This window comes from Vanessa atalanta, chromosome 15 (assembly GCF_905147765.1).
Source record: "Vanessa atalanta chromosome 15, ilVanAtal1.2, whole genome shotgun sequence".
NCBI classification, from domain to species: Eukaryota; Metazoa; Arthropoda; class Insecta; order Lepidoptera; family Nymphalidae; genus Vanessa; species Vanessa atalanta.
The window spans coordinates 4,866,046-4,888,689 of NC_061885.1; the positions used below are offsets into that span (position 1 = coordinate 4,866,046).

The window sequence follows — 22,644 nt, forward strand, 5'->3', positions numbered from 1 at the left end:
GGTTGAGCTCCGCTTTAGTCACGTTTAAGAGTTTCATTAATACTGTAATTATGTTAGTGCATACGTAATTAGGTATCAATAATAATTTATACCTAATTACGTATGCACGTGTGTAGTATATTAAGTTGTAAATAAATTATCTTATTTATATCTAAAATTAGATCACGTATAAACATTTACCGGAGATCTTATACTACTATTATTTTATCATTGTCAATAATAATGCAAATCGTTTTTAAGCCGTGTGGACGGGTCCACTAAGAGTTGAGTAGAACTACTCCAAATCAACTCTTGGGTGACTAAACTTCTAAAGCCTATTTTTACTAACCAAGTATTTCTTCTTGCTTTATTATTTTATTTCTTAATTTTATAAAATTCCATACGTTAAAAAACACGACTAAATGATAACCCAAATTGAATTTCTTGTCTCACAATGGTGTCAGACGAGTTTAGATGCGTCCGCAGCAGCCGTTTACGAACTTTTATTCGCGTGCCAATTTTTCTCGCCGCCCGCCCACTGCGCCCGCGCACTGCACCTCTATTTATAAATAAAAGTGACATTGTTTTATACAAGCGACCCTGCTAGTACTTTTCCATGCGAAAATCATTAACCCCGAGTGATAAGGAGAAAGTGCTGCTTGAGCTTTGTTACCGCATTTATTGAAACTGTATTTAAACCATTATTATTTTTTATTATTAATAATATGCTGATTAAAATGAGTTCATTCTTTAATTAATTAAATAGAATCATAAAGATAAAAACATTATATTTATACAATGGAAAAATGTCTAGGTATTTACAAAATAAACTAAAACAATTGTGTGAATATTATTTTAAAAAAATATTCATTATATCAACTCCAACCGGTAACTACTAATAATTTTAGAATATTAATACAGAAAAAGAAAATCTATGTTAATTCGGGAATGAAAAAATATCGTTGCGAAAATGTACAACTATTAACGAGCCTTATGATATTTTGACCTTTAAGCTTTTAATACTATACAAACTTACAGGAGTGAGCATAGGTCTCTTATATGTAAACTTATGTTGTAACTATATATTTACTCAGATTTACTGATACCGAAGGATCAATCATCATCATTCAAATTATGTGAGAAATATTAATAAAAGGTAATTTTAAAACATATCAAACACCGACCTTCCTGGACCTTTGTAGCGAGTCTGGATTCAGTAGACCAGTCACCCTCACGCGATCGACTCACGCGCATCTCGATTTGTGTACACCTTATTTTTTTTTGTTTTTATTGTTTACGTAAAAACTTGTTGACATCGTGCTCGTTAAGTGATTAGAATTAAATGGATATGCAGGTAAGCAATTATTAATTTATTTAGTAACAATGAAGTGTTTAAAAAGTATCATAGTCAAATGCTATAGAGATGTTGGAGAATTTTGAAAAACTAATTTAAAAAACACGTTAAATTGTAAATTAATCTTTAACTTCATTTTTTTTCAAGAAAATTATGTAGCAGTATATATTTGTGCATGTTATTTTAATTTCTTAAATAATTATTAGGAATATTATGTGATGGATTTTTTTAAAAACAGAATGTATGACATTATATGTACAACATTCCATTTTTAAAAATTTGTTATAATTTTATTTTTTCTTAATGAAATTATATTTCCTATACCTATACCATTATATTTATATTTCCAAACGCTATTCGTAATGTTATAATTAGTATATAATAAAAATTCGACCTATTTTACATTTGTACACACCTTCAGCATCCTTTCAATGACATAAGTTATAAGTTTAATTACCATGCTTGTTAGTAAAACCTAAAGATTGTACTTAATATACGACTATGTGTATAAAAAAACTTATTTTCTTGTTTACTAATAACAGACAAGATGTTACATTAGAACAAAGTCCAACAATATTATGAAATCTCCTTAGAAAATGATTTGTTACGTATAGAACATATCATAATCTTTTTTTGGTTTCATATCAATAATAAATATTTACATAATCCAAGTTCTTTTGAAACGAGTGAATATTGTTCATTGAATATTATCAACCAATTTCAGTAAACAAATACAGTTACAAAAGAAACGTGTTAAATTTTGTATTAGAATTTGGTTAAACATTATGAGAAACTATAATATTTAGCTTAGCTACCCGAACCGACTTCGCACGGTAAATTTATGATTGTTTTTAAGCTTCAGAAGATTAAAGAAAAGTTTCTTAAATTAAAAAAAAAACTTAAAAAAAAGAAAACACACCAAAAAACAAAAATGAGGCGAATGTATTATTCAATTTGGTGAGACAAAAAAAAAGTGATAGATAACTTAGAAGCAATAAGCAAATAATTACTTAAACAAAGGCTACTTTGCTTATTTATTTCTAATGACTATTAAGATTTCTTCTAAATGTTTGTTTAAAATTCTATTAATATTTCCAATTACCACCGTCCATGGATATTGGTGTTCTAAGAAATATTAACCATTCCTTACATTGCCGATGCACCACCAACGTGTTGGCAACTAAGATATTGTTGTGCTGTAGTAACACTAGCTCTCTCATCCTAAAAACAGAAACACGACATAGTTAATATTACTGTTTGGTGGTAGAATATCTGAATAGTGGGTGTTACATACGTAGATGGGGCTGCACAAAGCTCTACAAAGTGCAGCGTATTCCGTGAATCAAAACTGCCGTGAACATTTTGTTATTATTTGCATTATACACCGGTACCGGACGTACCATTAAGTCCGTGCAATAAAAACATTAAAAAAATAGAACACATTGTTTGATAATAACAACTATAATTAATTAAAAGTATAATAAAAGTCTGTTTCGCGAGTGACAGTGTCTTATTTTAGATACAAATACACCGAAATCTGTCATAACATTAAAGCTCGTCATTTAATTTAATTATACATTCAATTCATTTTAAAATAAGTATAAAACCCTACTTTTTAACAAGAGGAGTTTTACGAAAAATAGTGGAATGTTTAAAATTTTTCACTTACCTACCATATTATTAAAAAAACGGAAGTAAAGGTTATTTTTACCATTTTTATGACCTTCAAAATGTTCACTATGACTTATCTACATAAAATCTATTATTATTTAACCTATACTTTTTTGCCAGCGTTCGCTTAGAAAGTGCTAAAATCTTCAAATTTTTATCGGCCTGCATTGATAGACTTCTCAAAATTCTCAAAATAATCCGCCCAAATTTGTCTATTTTGTCTATGGTCGTACCGAAAATATAAATTATAATAATATTAATGTTTCTTATCAACCAGACGTGTTTCTTTTGCGTTGATACGTAAGAAACCCAACCAATAAACAAAATTTATCTATTTAAAATATTAGCAGAATGTACAATAGTTTACGACGATTATATATTTTCTTCAATGAAGTGTGTTATTGTTTTTTTTCATATTTTCTGACATTGCGGTCGTTTTAAGTAACTTAAGAAATGTTTATATTGAAATGAACTGGATTAAATTTGAATAATAACTGACTTATCAGTTTATCATGCTGGCAAATACTGTATACGGTGACTGTAGTATCATAGTCAAGTTATAATTACGTGTCTGACCTGACCCGACCCGATAAGCCTTCTAAGATCGGATTTCAGTTTGTTATTTTCAAGCAAGAGATAAGCTCTTGTTATTGTCGAAGCAAAATATTGTTAATCTTGCTTAATCGTTAATAATTTACAGGATTAAACACTAAGTAAAACGCTCTATAGGTATCGATAAACAAGTAAGGCTGGTATTTATATGGAAACTATGTCTGTCTATGAATATCAGATGACACTACCATTGAAATTGCTATTGGCTGTCAATGTGCTTCTGACAACCAGATTTTTATTTCGTATGTATAAAACCCTATCTCACTCATCCTTTTAAATTTATAATAAAAAACACCCGAGTGATATTTCTCAACAGGAAAGAATTTTGGTGAGATTTAAAATTGAGAAGGCATCTCGCACGGTTTATTAAGTGCCTCTTAATAAACAATATTTATATATAACAGCGATTTAAGCAGGTACTACTTATTAAATAATGATAATTGCCTTGATAATAATAATATTAGAAATATATTATTATTGTGGCGTGGAAATTCACGTGGAGTGCGGTTGTAAATAAAACCAATTAACGCTATGTAAAAATGGTACATACCGTAATATTTAGCTACAAGCAATGTTCTTTAAAAGTATTTTATTATACTACCTCTCAAAAAATAATGTGAATCCAAGTACCGTATTGGGATTTTTTAGACCTGAAACTGAATAAGTAAAAGTATACCCAAGAATGAATTTACTAAAGATAGTCAAGTGCACGCGGAAGTCTGAAGGTTTCTTATACCAATGGATTGATTAGTCTGGTCTGACCGGCTTTGGTATAATTTCCCTACTAAATAAAATAAATGATAAACTGTATATAGTATGAACCCTACATATGTAAATAAGATACTCAATTACTGATGGTAATACTTTAATGGTATGTAATACGTTATACATATTACTTTGGACATAATTACGTGCATAAATACTCTTTAATAAATTGGAATTACATCACAAGCGATTTGCTGTTTCATACATCTATATTCTACTTTACATTCTGACGTCTAATGCTTTTTATAAAACCATTTAGGGAAATGTTATGAATGAATTATGTTACAATATAGTCTGTTGTTATTTGTGTTCCTTCAATGCTAATAAAATAATTAAAAATTCCATCTAATTCAGAGTTTATTTATTATTTTTTCTATAACTTAAATTTTAATTATAAAGTAGTTTTTACAAGTGACAGCATATGATTTTTAATTTATTAATAATTTCAAGACATATTATAAGCCTCGTTCACGTAATGGCTATCTTATTCCGCGTTTCTGTGTTTAATTCCAGATTGGGCTAACAAAAACTTATTCAGTTTTTTTGTCAACAAATTCTCAGTAGCAGTCCAGAGTTTGTAAGTTGGCAGTATGTTCCGTTTCGAAAGCACATAAAGCCCTTGGTCCAGCGTCAGAAATTTCTCCGGTCGTGACGAGTTTGTCTTATTGGATTGTGAGTGCTCCGTGGCTTGTGCATACAATTGTGAACTATTACAAGTAGTACGCAGTTGGCTAGCTGCATATGGTTGGCCTAAGTCGGGCGTCATCATCAAATTTTCTTAATGACTCAATTGATGTCACTCAACATTAACAGTTTTCATTTAATATTACAGAATATATTCAATGTATTGTTCTCATTATTTGAAAGTCTGCGCTTCACATCAGTTAATGAATGTTTACACTTGTTTAAAAGAGAAATTTATATACGTTTAAGGCGTGATAATTGATGATACGTTTTGAATAGTGTGACTGCAAATAGCTCTCGTTCTGCCTTCACTTAATCACTCAGGGCTTATTCCAAGAAATTCTAAAGTAATTTACATAGCTTGATTACACACGGTGCATCAAAGGTTATCGCACCAATAATAAGCGTGTCCCCAGATGCAATGTGCATATTATTGAGATGGCGCCGATCCACATATTATTCTCAGCTGTAAAAATATTTTTGTAAAGAATTCAAGAGTTAAAAATAATGTCATGTGTAAATATTTTGGCAGAGTGTAACTTTAGCAATACGAATAATTTTTCGTTTACAATTTTTTTGAAACGCTTATAGTTCTTTCTTTGCCGCCCAAATTGCAAATTAATTTATTATATAAAACAGTTTAGCTTATTTACTAAATTATGCTTGAGGGTTTTTATAAATCATTGTGCCTAATTATTAAAATATTTGTTTGATTAATATTGATCTTTAATCTGCTGCTACATCAGAGATCAAGTCAGGTCTTCCTTACGTTTGCGGAAAACATTACTCGTGATAATTATGACGAAATAGGAAATGTAATTAATTAGTAACAGGTTAATTAATTAGGTTTTGATCCAAAGGTCTGTTTTATAATCTCTCTACTTACTTTCGTTGTTCCAAGATTGCCGAATGCATTATTTGATAGGAGACGTATTTACTGGATCTTAGCAGATGAACGTGGGTTGAAATCCGAGTAAGCACCGTTAAATTACACGTGCATTATTTGTGAAGGAAAACACCTAGAAGAAATACAGGTGTCGAATGATATTATCCAATATATACATCATCAGTCATCACCCCAGTCTGATGACTGATTGATGTACAGCGTGTTATAATAAGTTATAAACCTTAACAGCCAGCTCGAGCCCAGCTGTGGACTTATAACGGGTTGTTAATACACAGTACAATACAGTTTATATCAATTATTGATGATAATATGTCGCAAAATATAGTACTGTTCGAATTTCGTATTTAGATATTGAAAATTATACTAATAATTTCCTATTAATTTACCAAAGTAAGCACGTGGTATTGTGTTACACTACCACGTGTGTGTTGCAAATGATGTGACTTTTGGCTATTGTCTTTTAAATGTGTGTGTCGTCACGCTGCATGGGCGTCACGCTGCTTCGCATCTCGTCTCATCACATGCTCCTGTGGGCGTTGCCGCAAGTCCCTACGCATTACACAAAATAGATTTAACGACGGCTTAGATCGTGAATGAACCAATGCAATCTTTTTTAGATAACAATGACAACAAAAGTACATGTGTGTTTGAGTCTATTTTGTTTATTATTTACATTTTATTGAATTCGGGTAAACACAACCCAACCCTTCTGAGTTAACACAAACGTATTTGTGTTAATTATCTCGTGTTCGGTGGTAAATTATTTTTATATGAAAAAATTGCATGATTCGGATAAATTTTTGTCACATGAATATCACCCAGCTGTGGGTTATGTTCAAACTGTTTCCATTGTATTGTATCAAACAACACACACATAAGTTTTTAAGAATAAAACGTAAATTTTAGATATCTGTCACGTCATTTGAAATTTAATCGCTGATACAATGTTATACTGCTGCAAGTTTAACTGTAGTTGACCTTTTGTAATTTACTGTGTTCTTTTGCGTCTTTTACTTTGATGCTGATTTCTGTACAAGTCTCCGAAAAATTCTTTTTATACTCGAAGTAAAATTATTGTAGGTAGTAAACGAAAAATCCGTAACAGATTGTGGGGCCAGCAAATTGCAGACGATTACGCTGTGAGATATGCGTGTTTCTATTTTCCGCTAATGTCGTTGAAGGTCACTGACGATGCGTGTGCGCCGCCCGCCCTCCCAGAAACAAGTTCGTTACGAGTTCGATGACCCGCATCGACTAAATTAAAATATCTTCTAAATTGAAGTTGGAAGCTACATATTTATAGTTTTCCATTTCCACGTCTGATGGATTATGAATATCAATTTTATAATACTATATTATACTCGCATTTAAAACATTACTTATTTTTATTGCAGTCAGTTATTCAAATATTAAATATATTTTAGTACAAACAATACATCCGTGCACTTATTATTGTGTAGGAAATTTCATAGATTGTGTCATTACATATCATTGAATATTAATTTTAAACATTACTTTTTAAGGATTAAAACTCTGTAATGGTTACCATTATTTTCTGGAGCAGACAAGACACTTCTTGTACTAGAAAATGCTTATAAATATTTTAATTAGGATTTGTTTGCCCGCAGTAAACTAAATAAAAGTTTATGTAAATAATATATGCGGTTATTTAATACGAAAAATTGACTGATATTTATGTATTTGTAGATGCATGATATTTTTTTGTTGTATGGCCTTTTTTTCAAGGCCTTATTTTGTATTCCATAGCTAAGTATTACTTCTTGTCAGTTTTACTCTGGTAAAAGGACAGTCACAGGTTGGCAGCGCCCTAAGTGAAAAATATCTTAAGCCTCTGATAATCTCCTTCAATAGAGGTGAATTAAATCGATTTTTGCTTATTCCTATGTTTTTTCCTAGCAATAAAATGTCATTATACTTTTGGATTTTGTTTATATCAGCTGCTTTAAATTTTGAATTGATGAATGTCTGTCACGCTCTTATTGACTAAGCGATTTCTGGTTTACAATTTAACTTTCCATTTTATTCCATATATAAACTTTTTATATAAACATCAAATTAAAAAGATCATGTATTGAAGTTAGCATTAAACAATACTATTATTCAGAAAGTAGTTGTGATCGTAAGAAGAATGGAATTGGACGATATTGCTGTACGTTTTGTTCACAATAGCAGACTATGCTCCGAGTATGGTAAAAAGGTTGAAAGGGCGTATAAATCTCAGGCGACATAATTTATCGGTATTCAAGTACCTATAGAGTTGTACTAGAAAGATAAAATGTGAATTACCTTTTGAAGTTGAGATTCTAAATTTTAATTAAAATGGTTTTTCAATTTCATATCCAATATTGCTGAAGTTTATGTAATCATTTAAAACATTTTATATTCGAATTATATTCGAAAGACCATTTATGCGTAATTAAAGTTAAAATATTAGTTACAGGTTTTGTTTTTTTTTTAATTAAAGAATATATACTAAGATTATTAAGAAAATTCTTGGAAAATAAAATGTAGTGTTTGGTAAGCCGGAACTTTGATTTTAAGTTTACGAGATACTTAGCAACATAGCTCGGTGTATATTTTATGGGGTCGTGCACTGTATGTTAGGTTCGTGGTGGTTTATATCGCAAAACATGTTTCCCATTACGCGTATCTTGATCCTATTTTGCTTTTTTATGATAATATTTCTACAGGTAGATAACTCGTACGAAAGCTTTTGTCCTTTACTGTGTATTTCTTAAATATTTGCTTGAAAATTATTAATAATTTTCCTTAAGTATAAGATTTAATTTTGGTGAATTCTAAGCTGCCTGTTTATATCAAAATAATTATTATTGATCTGTAACGTGATCGACGACTCTAAATAATGTTATATATCTTTTATTAATAACATTATCAAAGGTTGTTGCTTATTTAGTCCTGTTACCCTGAAGATAGCGTGGACGCCTCATGGCATACTAAATATTAATAAGAATATTTTTTAAATTATCTGCACATTTTTTTTTTATCTCATTATTACACATCTTATCTGTTAGTTAATGTATAAGATATCGTGATATTGATAGCATAGTTATTTATAAAATATATTTTATTCGCAAAAGCTTAACAATAGTAAAAAAGATAAAACAATTTCTGGGTTAAGGTTCCTCTCGTCTTGAGGACAACTTTAACTTGAGTTAGTGAATACATTATTATGTTGAAGAATTTCATTCGATACAAGGATTCCTCACGATTTTTTCCTTCGTCGCCAGGCAAGAGATGAATTATAATCACAAATATAATCATTAATTTAATAAAGCTTAAATAAAGTGTATCGTTATATACCTGTTACCCAAGTACATATATTATCTTTTAATAAATAAATTAAACAGAACGCTATCAAAAAAATATGATTGGTCTTTAGTGTGCATAGAACATCAACTTCTTATAGAAAATATGTAAACTGATTTATTTCTGCCGTCGCATCAAATAAATTGATTGATAGTGTTCATATCCACATTTTTAGAAATACGAACATTGTACATACACTCACACATAGAACGAACTCTGGGGATCTCAAAATTGAAACTTTTGTCAATGTTTTTATAAATCACGTAAAAAAATTGAATTAAACCGTTTCCTTATTTTATAATTGTTATAAAATTTTTGAATGATATCTTATTTCCTTTTTTGAAATGCTTAGTATAATGTAAAACATGACAAATTATATAAAATGAAACGTGATTTACAACTTACCCTATCCTTAGCTATATAACGATATAAAGCGGTTGCGGTACGCAAGCGACCGGTCCCGTTGTTACATTCCAGCCGAAGACAGGGTTGCCAGCTAAATTCGATTTTATGACTCCCAAAATAGGTTAACCATTTTATATTCAATTTTATTAGAACAATGATTTATGATGATATATTAAATTTTAATAGACATTTTTTTTTCTAGTTTAAAAAACAAATATATTTTTTAAGCAAATACACGTAGAAACCTTTGGCTGAGAAATAGAAAACAGTAGGTATCTGTGTTTTGTTATTTATATAATTAAATAAAATTTACAATTTATTCATGTTTCTTCATATATTATAACAAAAGCTTGTATTAATAATAGGACGTCACGCTGATACCCAGCTTTCGAGAGCACTAGGTTTTAAACTTAGACTTAGAGGAATAGCGAACCATTGCTTTTGTTGTATTGTAATCTTTAATTAAGATTTGGAAATATTTCAAAATCATAAGATATTTTACATGCATAGTGGCCCTACCCGCAAATACAGATTGCTTAACCTAACACCAACGTAATCGTACCCAGTGACAGTTGCTGGGTTCCTTCTACTAATTAATGCATAGTATTTTCGGCGACGTGGTTACTGTGTGACAATAAGCAATCATAGGCCAAGATAATAAATTATATTTAAATTGTTGTTCCATATTTATCTATTTCAAATATTAAATAAAACGTCCGTATCACTAAATGGTGTGGTTTTAGGTTTATTATGATTTTCAAAACTTATTTTATTTACAAGAATTTTCGCCTGAGGTTTAGCTGTTGGCGGTCATATATTAGGCATAAAAAAGTACATCCTTTGCGAAACTTGCTACATACCAAATTTCATCAAATTCAGTTTAGTGGTTTGGCCATATAAATAAATAAATAATAAATATTGGACAATATCACATACATTACTATGATCCCAATGTAAGTAGCTAAAGCACTTGTGTTATGGATAATCATAAGTAACGACGGCACCACAAACACTCAGACCCAAGACGACATAGAAAACTAATGAACTTTTTCTACATCGACTCGGCCGGGAATCGACCCATGAAAACCGGTGTACACAACTACTCGACCACGAAGGTCGTCAAATATTATAAATATTCAGTATATTTTAAGCACGTAGAACTTACTAAAGACATTTGGTTATAGTTTATCTATACATAAATTTTATTTAATATACATGATTATTCATATAAATTTACTTTACTTATAGAGTTATTTAGCGATTTACTAAGGTAGGCACTTTGGGTTAAATTGGTAATCTGGTACCTCGTGTAAGGCCTATGTCCAGTTGTGGACTATGACTGGCTAAATAATGATTAAGATAATGAATCATGATTATATTAAAAGTAAGTATATTAATCTAACTTACTGAACAAATGTTTTATAAAGTGTATCAAAATTTAAAGGGCGGTTTCACAATACATTCATACATTCGACGAGATCTATAATATGTATTTGTATATTATTCAAAAAATTGCCTATATATTCGTATTACTTAACGTACGCCATGGCTCGGCGTAGAAAAACAATTTCGACAATCATAAATTATAAGGTGATATTGAATACCATGTTGCAATGGAAGCGTGTGGCTAAGTACATCGAGACACTTGGCCAATGGGCATGTCTGGCGTTTATTTCTGGTACATTAAGTATACAACTGCTCCACAATCAGAATCCCTTCTATATCGGATGATCCTTATATGATATTTACATAAATGATTGATGTAAATTAATTATTGATAGCTGAATTTTAAGATGGTAAATCCGCTTACTTTTTATAAATAAATAGATGAGATGGATACCATATAATTACATGAATTGTTAACTATTTATATATAGTTGTATAAAACATAATTATAAGTTTTTTATTTTTAAATTAACATACCTCAACTTGTACCGGGGCTTAAAAATAGATATGTATTTTATATACAGAAAAAACTAATGATACTTTTGTATAAATTGTTGCAGATTATACAATAACATTCCATATCTAGCTCACAGTATCTTAAGTTAAAAATTTGTACTTAAGATACTGTGAGCTAGATATGGAAATAAAATGTGGGGTAAAAGCTGTCAATCATAGACATAGAACCAAATTAGCACCCATTTTTTGTTTCTTTATAGATATAAAACTTTAATTATTGAGATTTTGATCTGACATCTTTTCCTTTGATGGTAAAGAATCGATAATATACATAAATCGTCTTTGTCTTCAAAACAGTACAGTTAACGCTGTGAATATTTTGGTTCCGCATTTGTATTTGAGAATCAATTCAGTATCGAGGCTTAGAAATTCTATGAATATTTCCATTGATTGATGTCTGGATTTCAATACATCAGACACCCTACATTTATCATTTGTAAGAATAAGAAAATTAATGGATATTAATGTTTTAGAATCTTCAAAGGTATATTCCATTAAAAACCTCAAAACGAGCTTCTTAACTTTCTGGAGTTAAGTTTCAAATCAAATAAATTTTAGGATAGAATAATAGTAAAAACAAACAGATATTGTTTACAGTTGAAGAGTTTCTTCGCCTGGTGCCAATCCTGAGACTAGTATTAGGTCATTTAAAATTTCAACTCCATACGATAAGAGAAAGTGGTACTTGAAGTTTCAACTTGCGAGATTTGGCATAAACAAACTAACAAACAATGCAGAAATAACATTAATTAACAAATAAATTTAAAACACAATAAACCTCAGTAGGTTAGTAGTTAGTACTTGCCTATACCGTATATTACGGATAGAGCTTTCTTTCATTGGCTAGAATTTACATTCTGCTTTTACTTAGTCATGGATGCAATTTTTTTTTAAATTTATAATTGAAAGATAAAATGCCACCTGTTAAATGCTTACAACGGCATGTGATCCGTCGAGAAATATTAACATATAAATTAAGACTTTATGTTCTTGTGCATGAGACTTTATGTTTCTTGTACCCTGGCTCACTAATTAAAACACAATGTCCTACCAACGGTGAAAGCTTTTTGTCATATTTACATTATATTTAATGCACTTAAATAATTATAATTGGATTGGTAATGTCAACACCAGTCATGAGTATTACTCCTAAGGATGTACTCCTTATGATGAAAATTTTTACACTGGCTATGTGCAATTTACATACTCAAACGGATCTATGCATTGAACTACCACCTCTTTTCCTTCATTCTTTCTTATTTTTTAGAGAGCTTATTAATTATTATAAATGTTACAATGTATTATTTAAATTTAGTTAAATATGATCCATCCCCAACTGATTTATGTTCGGAAATTACATTTTTCAACAATATTTTCCAAGCAGGAAAAAGGTCAATTGAGTCATGGGAAAAGTTAGGATATTTTTTTTATTACATGTGTCATACAAACACGGACTAAACTAGAGACGCAATTTCCATCCCGCGTAGCGAGTGGTGTATGCCGCTTTACATCATTCCAGTGTCTCAGTCTGTCGGTCTTATTTTATTAATCCAAGTCCAATCATCTCGTCAAAGATAGATGTTAGAAAGGTAAATTTAACAAAACATCTACGGGAAACATTGTTGAATTTTATGACGGAAAATAATCTTCGGAATGTTTATCGTAAACAAATTAATTATTAAACGTGTTAACTAATTAAGTTACATCGAATTATTTTGATACGTATAATTATGTTATTTACAATTATTAGCGACGACTAGTATATTAGTGTTATCTGTACAGGCGTGGAACATACCAAAGTCCCACAGAAGTTATTAACAAAAATACTTAATTACTTAACAGTTGTTTATCCCTCAACGAATGATCTGTGAAAGTTAATTATTTTGTTTGTCATAATAAAATAGAAACGTCAAATAAAATTTAATTTTGTTTTAAAATTGAAACATAAATTAAAGTATAAAAATCATATAATATAAAGCAAGTTATATATTCACATGTATATAAAAATGAAATCTTGTTCGTATCGGTCGTTCGGATCGAGTTGAAACTTTGTACAGTTGTTGTTGGCACTTCCGTCAAGGTTTTTGGCATGATTTTTATAAAAAAAATTAAGCCATTGCAACGCAAGCTGGGCATAACCAGTTACTGGTTATTGTATAACAACTAACGATTCCGTGTACTTATTTAACAAACTCAAGTCCATAAATATTCCAAAGGTATACAAATACCACATCCCATTCATGGATTTAGGATAATGTAGTTGATTAAATATTAAGCTTGTATTTGTCGATTTTTACAGAGAAGTTTAATAGTAAATAGAAAATGTTTCTATATGCAGACAGTATCTCTATACTTATTGTGTTATTGTTGCGTTTCTTGAAGTTTCTTCTAGGTAGGCTATAAGACTTCCAAAATTACAAGTTTATTTTGGTTTAATTCAATTTATTCGAAATAACCTTGCTAATATCATAAATTCAATCGATTTAGGTAAAATATATATCATATCATATTAGGAAATATCGAAAATAAATAAAAAATAGACAAATTACTAGACAATTTTCACAGAGTAGTCAAGTAACATATTAGTATATATTTAGTACTCACACTTGGTATATATTACATAAATTTATTCGAAAATTATATAATAAAAAAACCTTAAAGTAACATTAAATCATAAAATGTATTATTAAATGTCTTTGAAGTATCGAAATAATTACATTAATTTTTGTATCAAAATACTCCAAATTACTTCAAAAGGTATCAATTCATTGCAACAGATAATATCACTGACTACACAAAACAAATGAATATGAGCTAACCATGAATACGACTCGAATATTTCAAAATACCGTTCAATAAACAAGATGCTATAAGAACTTGATTTTTTAAAGTCATTATAATAAACAGAACTGGCTGCTCGCACATCTATGGTGGCTGGAACTTCGAGGGCGCTTTCATATCACGCGTCGCCGCGTGAGCATCACGCAGCGTCGGCGTGAATATTATTTATACTCTATAATACCCTCGTCAACATGTTAATATTCGTATCGACGGGATCGACGGATTATCTGCTACTGACATAATTAGTATAAACAAAAGTAAACGAGGTGGACATTAAAGTCGATTAGATGACTAGAATTGGTGTTGTGTGATGCGGAGCGCGGCGAATCCGGCGCCGGGCGCTCTGTGCTCATATCGATTCATTCGTCTCACGCGCCGGCATCGGGTGGCCGCGCATAACATACATCATTCCGAATTCAGTAACTACCCGCAAAATCATAAAATTTATTTTAATATTAAAATAAAAGTTAATAAAACCGACCGATTGATGAGTGAAATATATCTTTAGTGCCATAATTATCATACGGTGTGTTAATAAATAAACTTATATATTGTTGTGGAACAGAAAAAAAAATCGTAGTGGTGTTATCAGACAGATCGTATGCAAGAAGATATAATACATGAGTTCTCAGGAATTAAAAATGTCCCTGGAACATCAAATGCCGGTGCTCATGAAAAAGGTAATAAGTAATTGTATTGTTGTTAATAAATAAAAATTTATGTATTCTGTTTTTAATATTATTTTTAATAAACTATAGTTATATAAACGATAGTTGTCATTTAAGAAAAAAACACACAAACACAATGTTTTTTTTTAATGAGTGACACATAAAATATTAAATAGAAAATTAGTTGTAAAAATTATAAGATGATTACATAACATTAAGTTTTTGTGAGCTAAATTGTTGACATTTTACAAGGTTAGGACTTGGTAATGTATACTCCTAAGGTTAAATAAGTCGTTTCTTTTAAATATAAATAAGTGTTCCGTTAGCTCTAAATTAGCTCAATTATTTTTATATACGTTTTTCGTTTTTTTTATTCACATATACAACACAACAAATATCGAATTAAAAAAAATCTTATGTAATTCATTCTTTTCTATCATATCAATAGCTCCAATAAATGCTCACATATTAATAATATGTAATAGTTTTAGTAATTTTAGCTAACAATAAACAAAAGATAATATTTGGCGTTCTAATAAAATTTCTTATCGGCCTCTCCTCGAAAGAATTAGAATTTACACTGTACATATATTCTATGTAATATCTTTTTAATCAACTACTTAATAAATTTAACGTTTCTGTTTTCGTTAATGTATATTTTATTATAATTGTAAGCACGTTTATTATTACAATTTATATGTGCATACTTAATACGTCAATATATATTAGAGTATAAACATTACTTAGGCTTATGTATAAACAAATATTTAGTACCGTTTACATTATCTGATAAAACTCTAAACAGTACTAGTGTTAACGGCGAAAGCGGGTTATTAATATTGTTGATACTTGCGTACATTTTTAACAACTTAAAACTATAATTTTAATAACAGCAGTGGGGTACTAATGTACTTTTTTTTCAGATTTTCTTAAATACAAATTTACGTAATGTACAAAAATACTTTATACTTCACAATATGTAGTATGTATAGGTTTATTATTTTTGCTCGTAGAATAATTAAAATGAATAAAAACGGTCTGAATAAATTGAGACCAGACGTGAAGAATATCTAGTTTTAGACTACAAAAACCTGACACAAAGGTTTATCTGAGCTTGCACCCATGGCGACTAGTATGTAGGTAATGCAATATTCTTTTTGTTGAGAACCATAATTTTATTGTAATATTGTAATATAGTGCAACAATTTAATAGCTAATAAATAAACTTTTCGGTAATGATATTATCTTGCATTTGGAAAAAAAGTTTCCACTCATTAAATACTTAGACAGCTAGAACATAGAAGAAAGTTATAAAAAAGGGCTTATTATAGTTACTAAATAAGAAAAGTCCCGCTGAGTTTGTTTCGGGCGTTCTTCGCAGGTCAGAGGTGTGTTATGTTTTATTTCTTGACAATTAATAAATAAATGTAATGCTTCTGTATTGAATGAAGATTTTTGACTTTTGACCTTTTCACTTTACAATAATAGTAAAACATTTTTTTGGTTGATTTACAGGTGACAACAATTTCAGATTTTTAGTTCTATAAAGAACTAAAAAATCAAAAACATTTTCAATTAATAATTTAAGCTTAAACAATATTTTAGACAAGATTAATAAGAGTTTCTCGCCTTCAGACTATGGTCTAGCCGCAAGCTTCTGTCAGTCAGGTGTTGGATATATGATTATGAAAATGTAATTCCTTCATATACGAATGCCACCTAGCCCATCTCTTGCCAGTTTGTAATTATATTGTTCAACGTCTCTTGCCGGAGGACGTAGATTACATGAGATAGTTGAAATGCTTAGGATCAATGCATATTTTATAAGTTCTACACTATCATGAAGTTATAGTATTTATGTAATATAAATATATATAAAAGTCTATCAGAAATAATAGTCTTATCAGCTAACTAGAAATATAAAATTGTGTTATTGAAAATGTAACTCTAATACCATTACTAAAGATACTTTTTAACGAACACTTTATGTACCACGCGCATGTGCAGTATTTAGAGTAGTCTTATTTCTTTACATGCCCGTCTATCAACGAGCTCGTTCGGTTATAATCATAGCGAACACTATTAATAGGGTTTTTGTTGTCAATTATGAAATGTTGCCAGTTTTTTTTCTTATGTTTTATTACAAGGGTTATTGTAATGATTTTCAGGTTAGAGAAGAACCGACGCCTTAGCGACTGCTAGTGTTTACATATACGTATTATTTTTTCGACTCCTCCATGTTAATCGTGCGATCCCTTTAAGATCAATCAAATAACATATTATACTTATAAATAAAATTAGTGCAAGCATACGTACCTAATTTCCTATAATTAAATAAATAGATAGCAATAAAGTAAAATTTATAAGCACTATACAAAAAAAAACGTTATAGTTTAAAATAGGACTAATTACATAGAGGTAGTTTCATAATGTTGACCAGTTCCAGCTTCGCATGAATAGAATAAGTGTTTATGTAAAACGTTAAAATTGAAGGACGAAAACGTCTACGTCTACGTCTTTTTTTCGGACAAGGATGTTTCTTGGGTGTACCACCAAAATTTCATCAAAAGCAGATGAATGTGTTAGGAACGCTTAAAGGACAAAACTACAAACATTTGTAATTATTTATAAAAATAAACTTTAAATTACTTTACCGTTATTTACAACTCAGAAATAAATTATAATTTCTTAATATGCAAATATACTTTAGGTTAACAAAGAATGAATATTGTATGTATTTTAAAATAGTTGTCATTGACCTCACATTGTATTGGTTATTTCAAGTCTGAAGGTCGATGGATATCAAAATATTTTTACCGAGGAATACGAATACGATCTATTTTTACGAAAAACGTGTTTTGTTTCAGCCACAAAATGAGTGATATTAATTGGTGACCATTAGACAATAAATTGTAAAATAAAAAATGTATATTTTCGGGCACGTTTTAATCGTGTTTATTCAAGATTATAATATAGATAAAACGCAAAGTTAATCGACATTTAAAGTATGAATTCTTCCTCCAAAAACTTTCTGTAGAAAATGAATACCTTTTTATATAAATTATATTGAGAAGTCGTATAATCGTAAATAGGCCTTCTAACTTTTTCAATGAGAAAATTTTCCATAAATTACAATGAAGCTAAACTTAGTACTACTAAAATAACCCTAACTATAATTGAGTAATAAATATAATTTGTTTCAATGGATGCCAATTGTATCAATCATTTGAATCTCATCCAAAAACTGTTAATTTATATATAAGCGACATATTCAGCGGCTTATAGTCTGAACTTGGGAAATTGTAATTTATATAAATAGTACTGAATACTAAAGAATAAATTACATCGAGGACTTTCACATAAAAATATAAAATTAAAACCATTCAGTCATGATCACGTAGATACTATATTCAATACACAAGAATGTGAACAGCATATCCTGGTTGAGTCTATTGAGACTAGAAATTGTCCTATTCTCTGCAAAATGAATCTGTCATCTTGTTCTCAATTCTTTCACAAATGTAGTTTAAAAATACTCTTCTTATGCTCATATTATAATTATTTATAATAAAAATTTAAACCACTAATGGAAAAAATAACAATAATAATAAAACCATATTATGACACAATGTGATATAATTTTATCATCTATTTTTTTTTTTACATATAGTCAAAGGAATTTTCCTTACTCCTTACTTAAATATGTTATATATCAGATTATACAATAGTCACGGTTTCTATACATAACTTTTAAATATTACCGTAGCCTGTAGCTTAATTGCTTTACAATAATGATTCCTATTTATATAATATAAACGATTTAGAATTCTATAATAACACCAGTAATACATTAAACACAGTTCACAGTATGCAGAAATTATTAAAATACATGAATGATGACAGTTATTATATATGATGCTAGACAGTCATTATCTTTTACGTAATTAGATACACAATGACTAACGTGTAAAAATAATTTACTATTAAAAATAAATATAATATAGTGTAATGTCCACACTGTACAGTTTTCAATATTTGTTTATTAAAGTCATAAACTAAAATCATACAGGGCTGAAGGGGCAAAAAGCCTTTGTTAAATATCAAATATACCAATCAAAATCTCATTTTTGCCTAATGGAATTATATCCAAGTAAAAAATTATTATTTGGCAATTTAGTTATGTTTTTAATTGCTACAGTACATATGTTTAAGAAAACATGTCGCCGTCTCACGTGTAGATAAAAATGAACTAAATCCTTATCACGAACGAGGGCACACCGGCGTAATATAGAACAAACTTAGTCTGATTAATTATTGACTATATTTGTGAATAAATTTAAATGTATATTTTATTAAAAAAAATAAGAAATAGAGATAGCTGCTATTGCAGTATAATCAAAAGCTACTCGTATTAGAGATGGCTTTACCTATAAATTTTTAAATAACTCTCCAAATAAACGCGAATGACCTGGATAAGTCGAATTTTAAAGCAATACGTTTTATTGTATTACATTTATATTATGGTTTTGGATTGATATTGAATTTGATTATATCAATTACCTTATTGTCATTTAGGTAGAAGATGTAAAGTTGAAAGTTAATGGTAAAATATTTATGTTATGAAAGAGAATAATTATATTTATCATAATAGAGGACGTACTTACAAGCACATGTCAAACATGCCTACTTATTTTTATGTGGAGAGTCGTAAGGCTATCTTTATTTATTCACTTGTTTACTTTGCGGTGTATAAATATTTATTTAACTCTTTACACTAGATATAATAATGGAAATAATGGAATTTCTTTGTGTCTACGCAGCCAACAATAACTTTATTAGACAAAATCGAGTGAAAATAAATAATGCTGACGAATTATTATTACAACAACTTTTAAATTCTGAAATTACTTCTTAAAATAATATTTTGACTTCGTAAATTAACACGTGTATGTGTACCCTGTACTTGTTTATAATTTAGTTTGGAATTTCTGATTTAAAATTTTTACGTAGAAAATATTTTTAAAGTTCAAAATACGTGTCATTCTATCAAATAGTAATTATGGAGACTACGTTTTGACAATTTTTAAACATAACAACTTTATTATAGAAGTTTTATTGTCGTATTAAAAATAATAATATGTTATACTGTATGCTTTAAATAGTGTTAGCGATTCATTCGACTGGCCGTCCGTTTTATGTACATACAAATGTACGTATAAGCAAGTCATACCGATTACCGAATCAAATTGACGTAGTTTGTCTCGGAAATCGAGCATAAAATCTTGTATAAAAATAGATTTCATTAGAATCTACGTAAAGCAAGCTCTATTACGAAGCTACAGATGTTCGTTTTATGATTTTTAATTAAATTAGCTTATGCAATAATCGAGGTTTAACTGATATTTCTTACACTAAAAACAATAAATATGGAATAGTCAATTATAGATAAAGCATTAGTTCTAGTCAAAAACATCATATTTTTTGTCAAGTACAAAAGACTATGATTAAAATAAAACTAGTTTTTTAACGGATTTAATCGCGTATATTAATTATTTTATTTTAACATCCCGACGTTTCGAGCACTTTGCAGTGTTCGTGGTCACGGGCAGAAATAATTAATATACGCGATTAAATCCGTTAAAAAACTAGTTTTATTTCAATGTGTAATAATCGCGAAAATCTAAGACAAGACTATGATTAAGTCTTACAGCAGTGTAAGACTTAATCATAGTCTAACTGCCTCGTTGGTGTATTGATTACCTTATAAAGCTGTAGAACCCTAGGTCCTGGGTTCAAATTCCAACAGTATTTTCCTATTCCTATTCTATTTTCTGGCTTCAAGTTATACAGTAATTGACTGTAAATGCTCACTCCTAGACTAAGACCTCACTATTTATGGAGCAGGTTTGGAGCTTATTCTATCTGGCCTTAAGTAGGGTTGGATTTTGATAGTTGGAATTAGTATTTGCATTCATATTCCTCTGAAAGCATGTAAAACTATTGGTCCTGCAATAAAACATTTGTTCCATTGCTTATTGAATAGTTACCGGGAAACGGCGATATTGTACTGAATGTCGTCTTATATAGAAAGCGTAGGAATTTCCATAAACCGGTTTTAACCGACAACTTCTAATCTACATTTATGCACTACAAGTCTAGATTAAAGCCACAAACTCCTTGGTATAAACTAGTTATATTGTCATTTGTCATTCTTTACAAGTAAATATAAAAAAAAATCTTGATTATATCAACCACCGAGTTGCAAACTATCTTGTATGTTGTTAAAAGGTTATAACATGTCGCCTTTTACATATGAAATGAATTACGTTGTAAACTCGATTGTCTCTCGTAGACAATTAACATTTAAAATTCATAATAAATTTATTCATTTATCAAACTTATTAATAAGGTCTAATCTACAATTTTTAAAAGAAAAAAAAAACAAAATATTCTTGGTAATTATTTAATATATTTTTTATCTTTGATTTAAAATTATAGTTTTATAGTATTTTACGTAAAAATGTTGTTAACCCTTGAAAACGAATTAACAGTACGCATCTTAAAAAACGTATACTTGGTGGTACGGCTCTATCTAAACAAGAAAAAAAAATACGTGCTACCATTTTAGCTCTCGTCAGCTGCTGTACAAATTATTACTGTTTTCTTTGATTAATGTTTTTCAATTTTCTCATAGATACCATTTATTATTAGTAAAGTAAATATTATTATGATTGTGGAAATTGATAAATAGATGAAGAAATCTAAATAAAATAAATTAAAACCAATTATTATAAGACAAAAATTTAATAATTATAAAATTTAAATTATACCTCGTAGATATAAAACATTCGAATAACGGAAAGAAATGGCGCGTCTCGATATTAGAGGGCATGTAGCGGTCATTCTCGTCTACCGACTCTAGGTAATTCCATCACATAGGAGCGCAATGCCAAGGGCTATATCACAATTCTGAGTGTTAATCTATTTTTAGTTTTTATACCGGAATGATCTTCAATATATATGACCTTAATTTTGTTCAATGATATACGCCCGATATTATACAATTAGTATTTGTATATCGGACGCTCGAACACCAAACGCCTACCTAAAATATTTATAAATAAAATATATATTATATTTGGCTGTATATTTATATTCAAAACTATCCATGTGCCACGTTATATGGTATAGACTGTGTATGTGGTAGGTTTTTCTTTCATGGGTTTGGACTGTTACCAATCTAGAGTTATCGTATATAGCTGATAATCTACTAAGACGTTCAAAGAAAGAGTTACCTTAAGTCCAATAAAGTATATTATTTTGTCGTTTTGCATAAACTTACAAATAGAAAAGCAAACGCTTACATACATAATGAATTATGTCCATAATATATAAAAGATACCTACCTTTTACGGTTTAACTACGTTGGGTTGTCACGGTCACAGTAA

The 22,644-nt window shown here is 29.3% G+C and overlaps 1 protein-coding gene and 1 long non-coding RNA gene across 4 annotated transcripts in view; one reads left to right on the forward strand and one right to left on the reverse strand.

Moving 5' to 3' along the window:
• The window catches only part of LOC125069602 (glycogen-binding subunit 76A), a 39,525-nt gene that overhangs the window by 8,162 nt on the left and 8,719 nt on the right, over positions 1-22,644 (forward strand). The window contains exon 1 of one of the 3 annotated variants that reach the window (XM_047679158.1): positions 1,201-1,333. The exons of 1 other annotated variant lie outside the window; for it this stretch is intronic. In XM_047679158.1, the coding sequence (XP_047535114.1) occupies positions 1,322-1,333 (12 nt within the window). In that variant the 5' untranslated portion in view covers positions 1,201-1,321. Of the gene's footprint in view, positions 1-1,200; positions 1,334-14,783; positions 15,209-22,644 lie in introns of those variants that run through there. One more of the 3 variants, XM_047679156.1, reaches the window with a different exon arrangement.
• Positions 4,801-6,411, reverse strand: LOC125069605. Its single transcript, XR_007119845.1, has 3 exons — positions 6,359-6,411; positions 5,952-6,084; positions 4,801-5,531 (listed from the first exon to the last, which is right to left on the reverse strand). It is a non-coding gene; the product is annotated as an uncharacterized LOC125069605 (long non-coding RNA).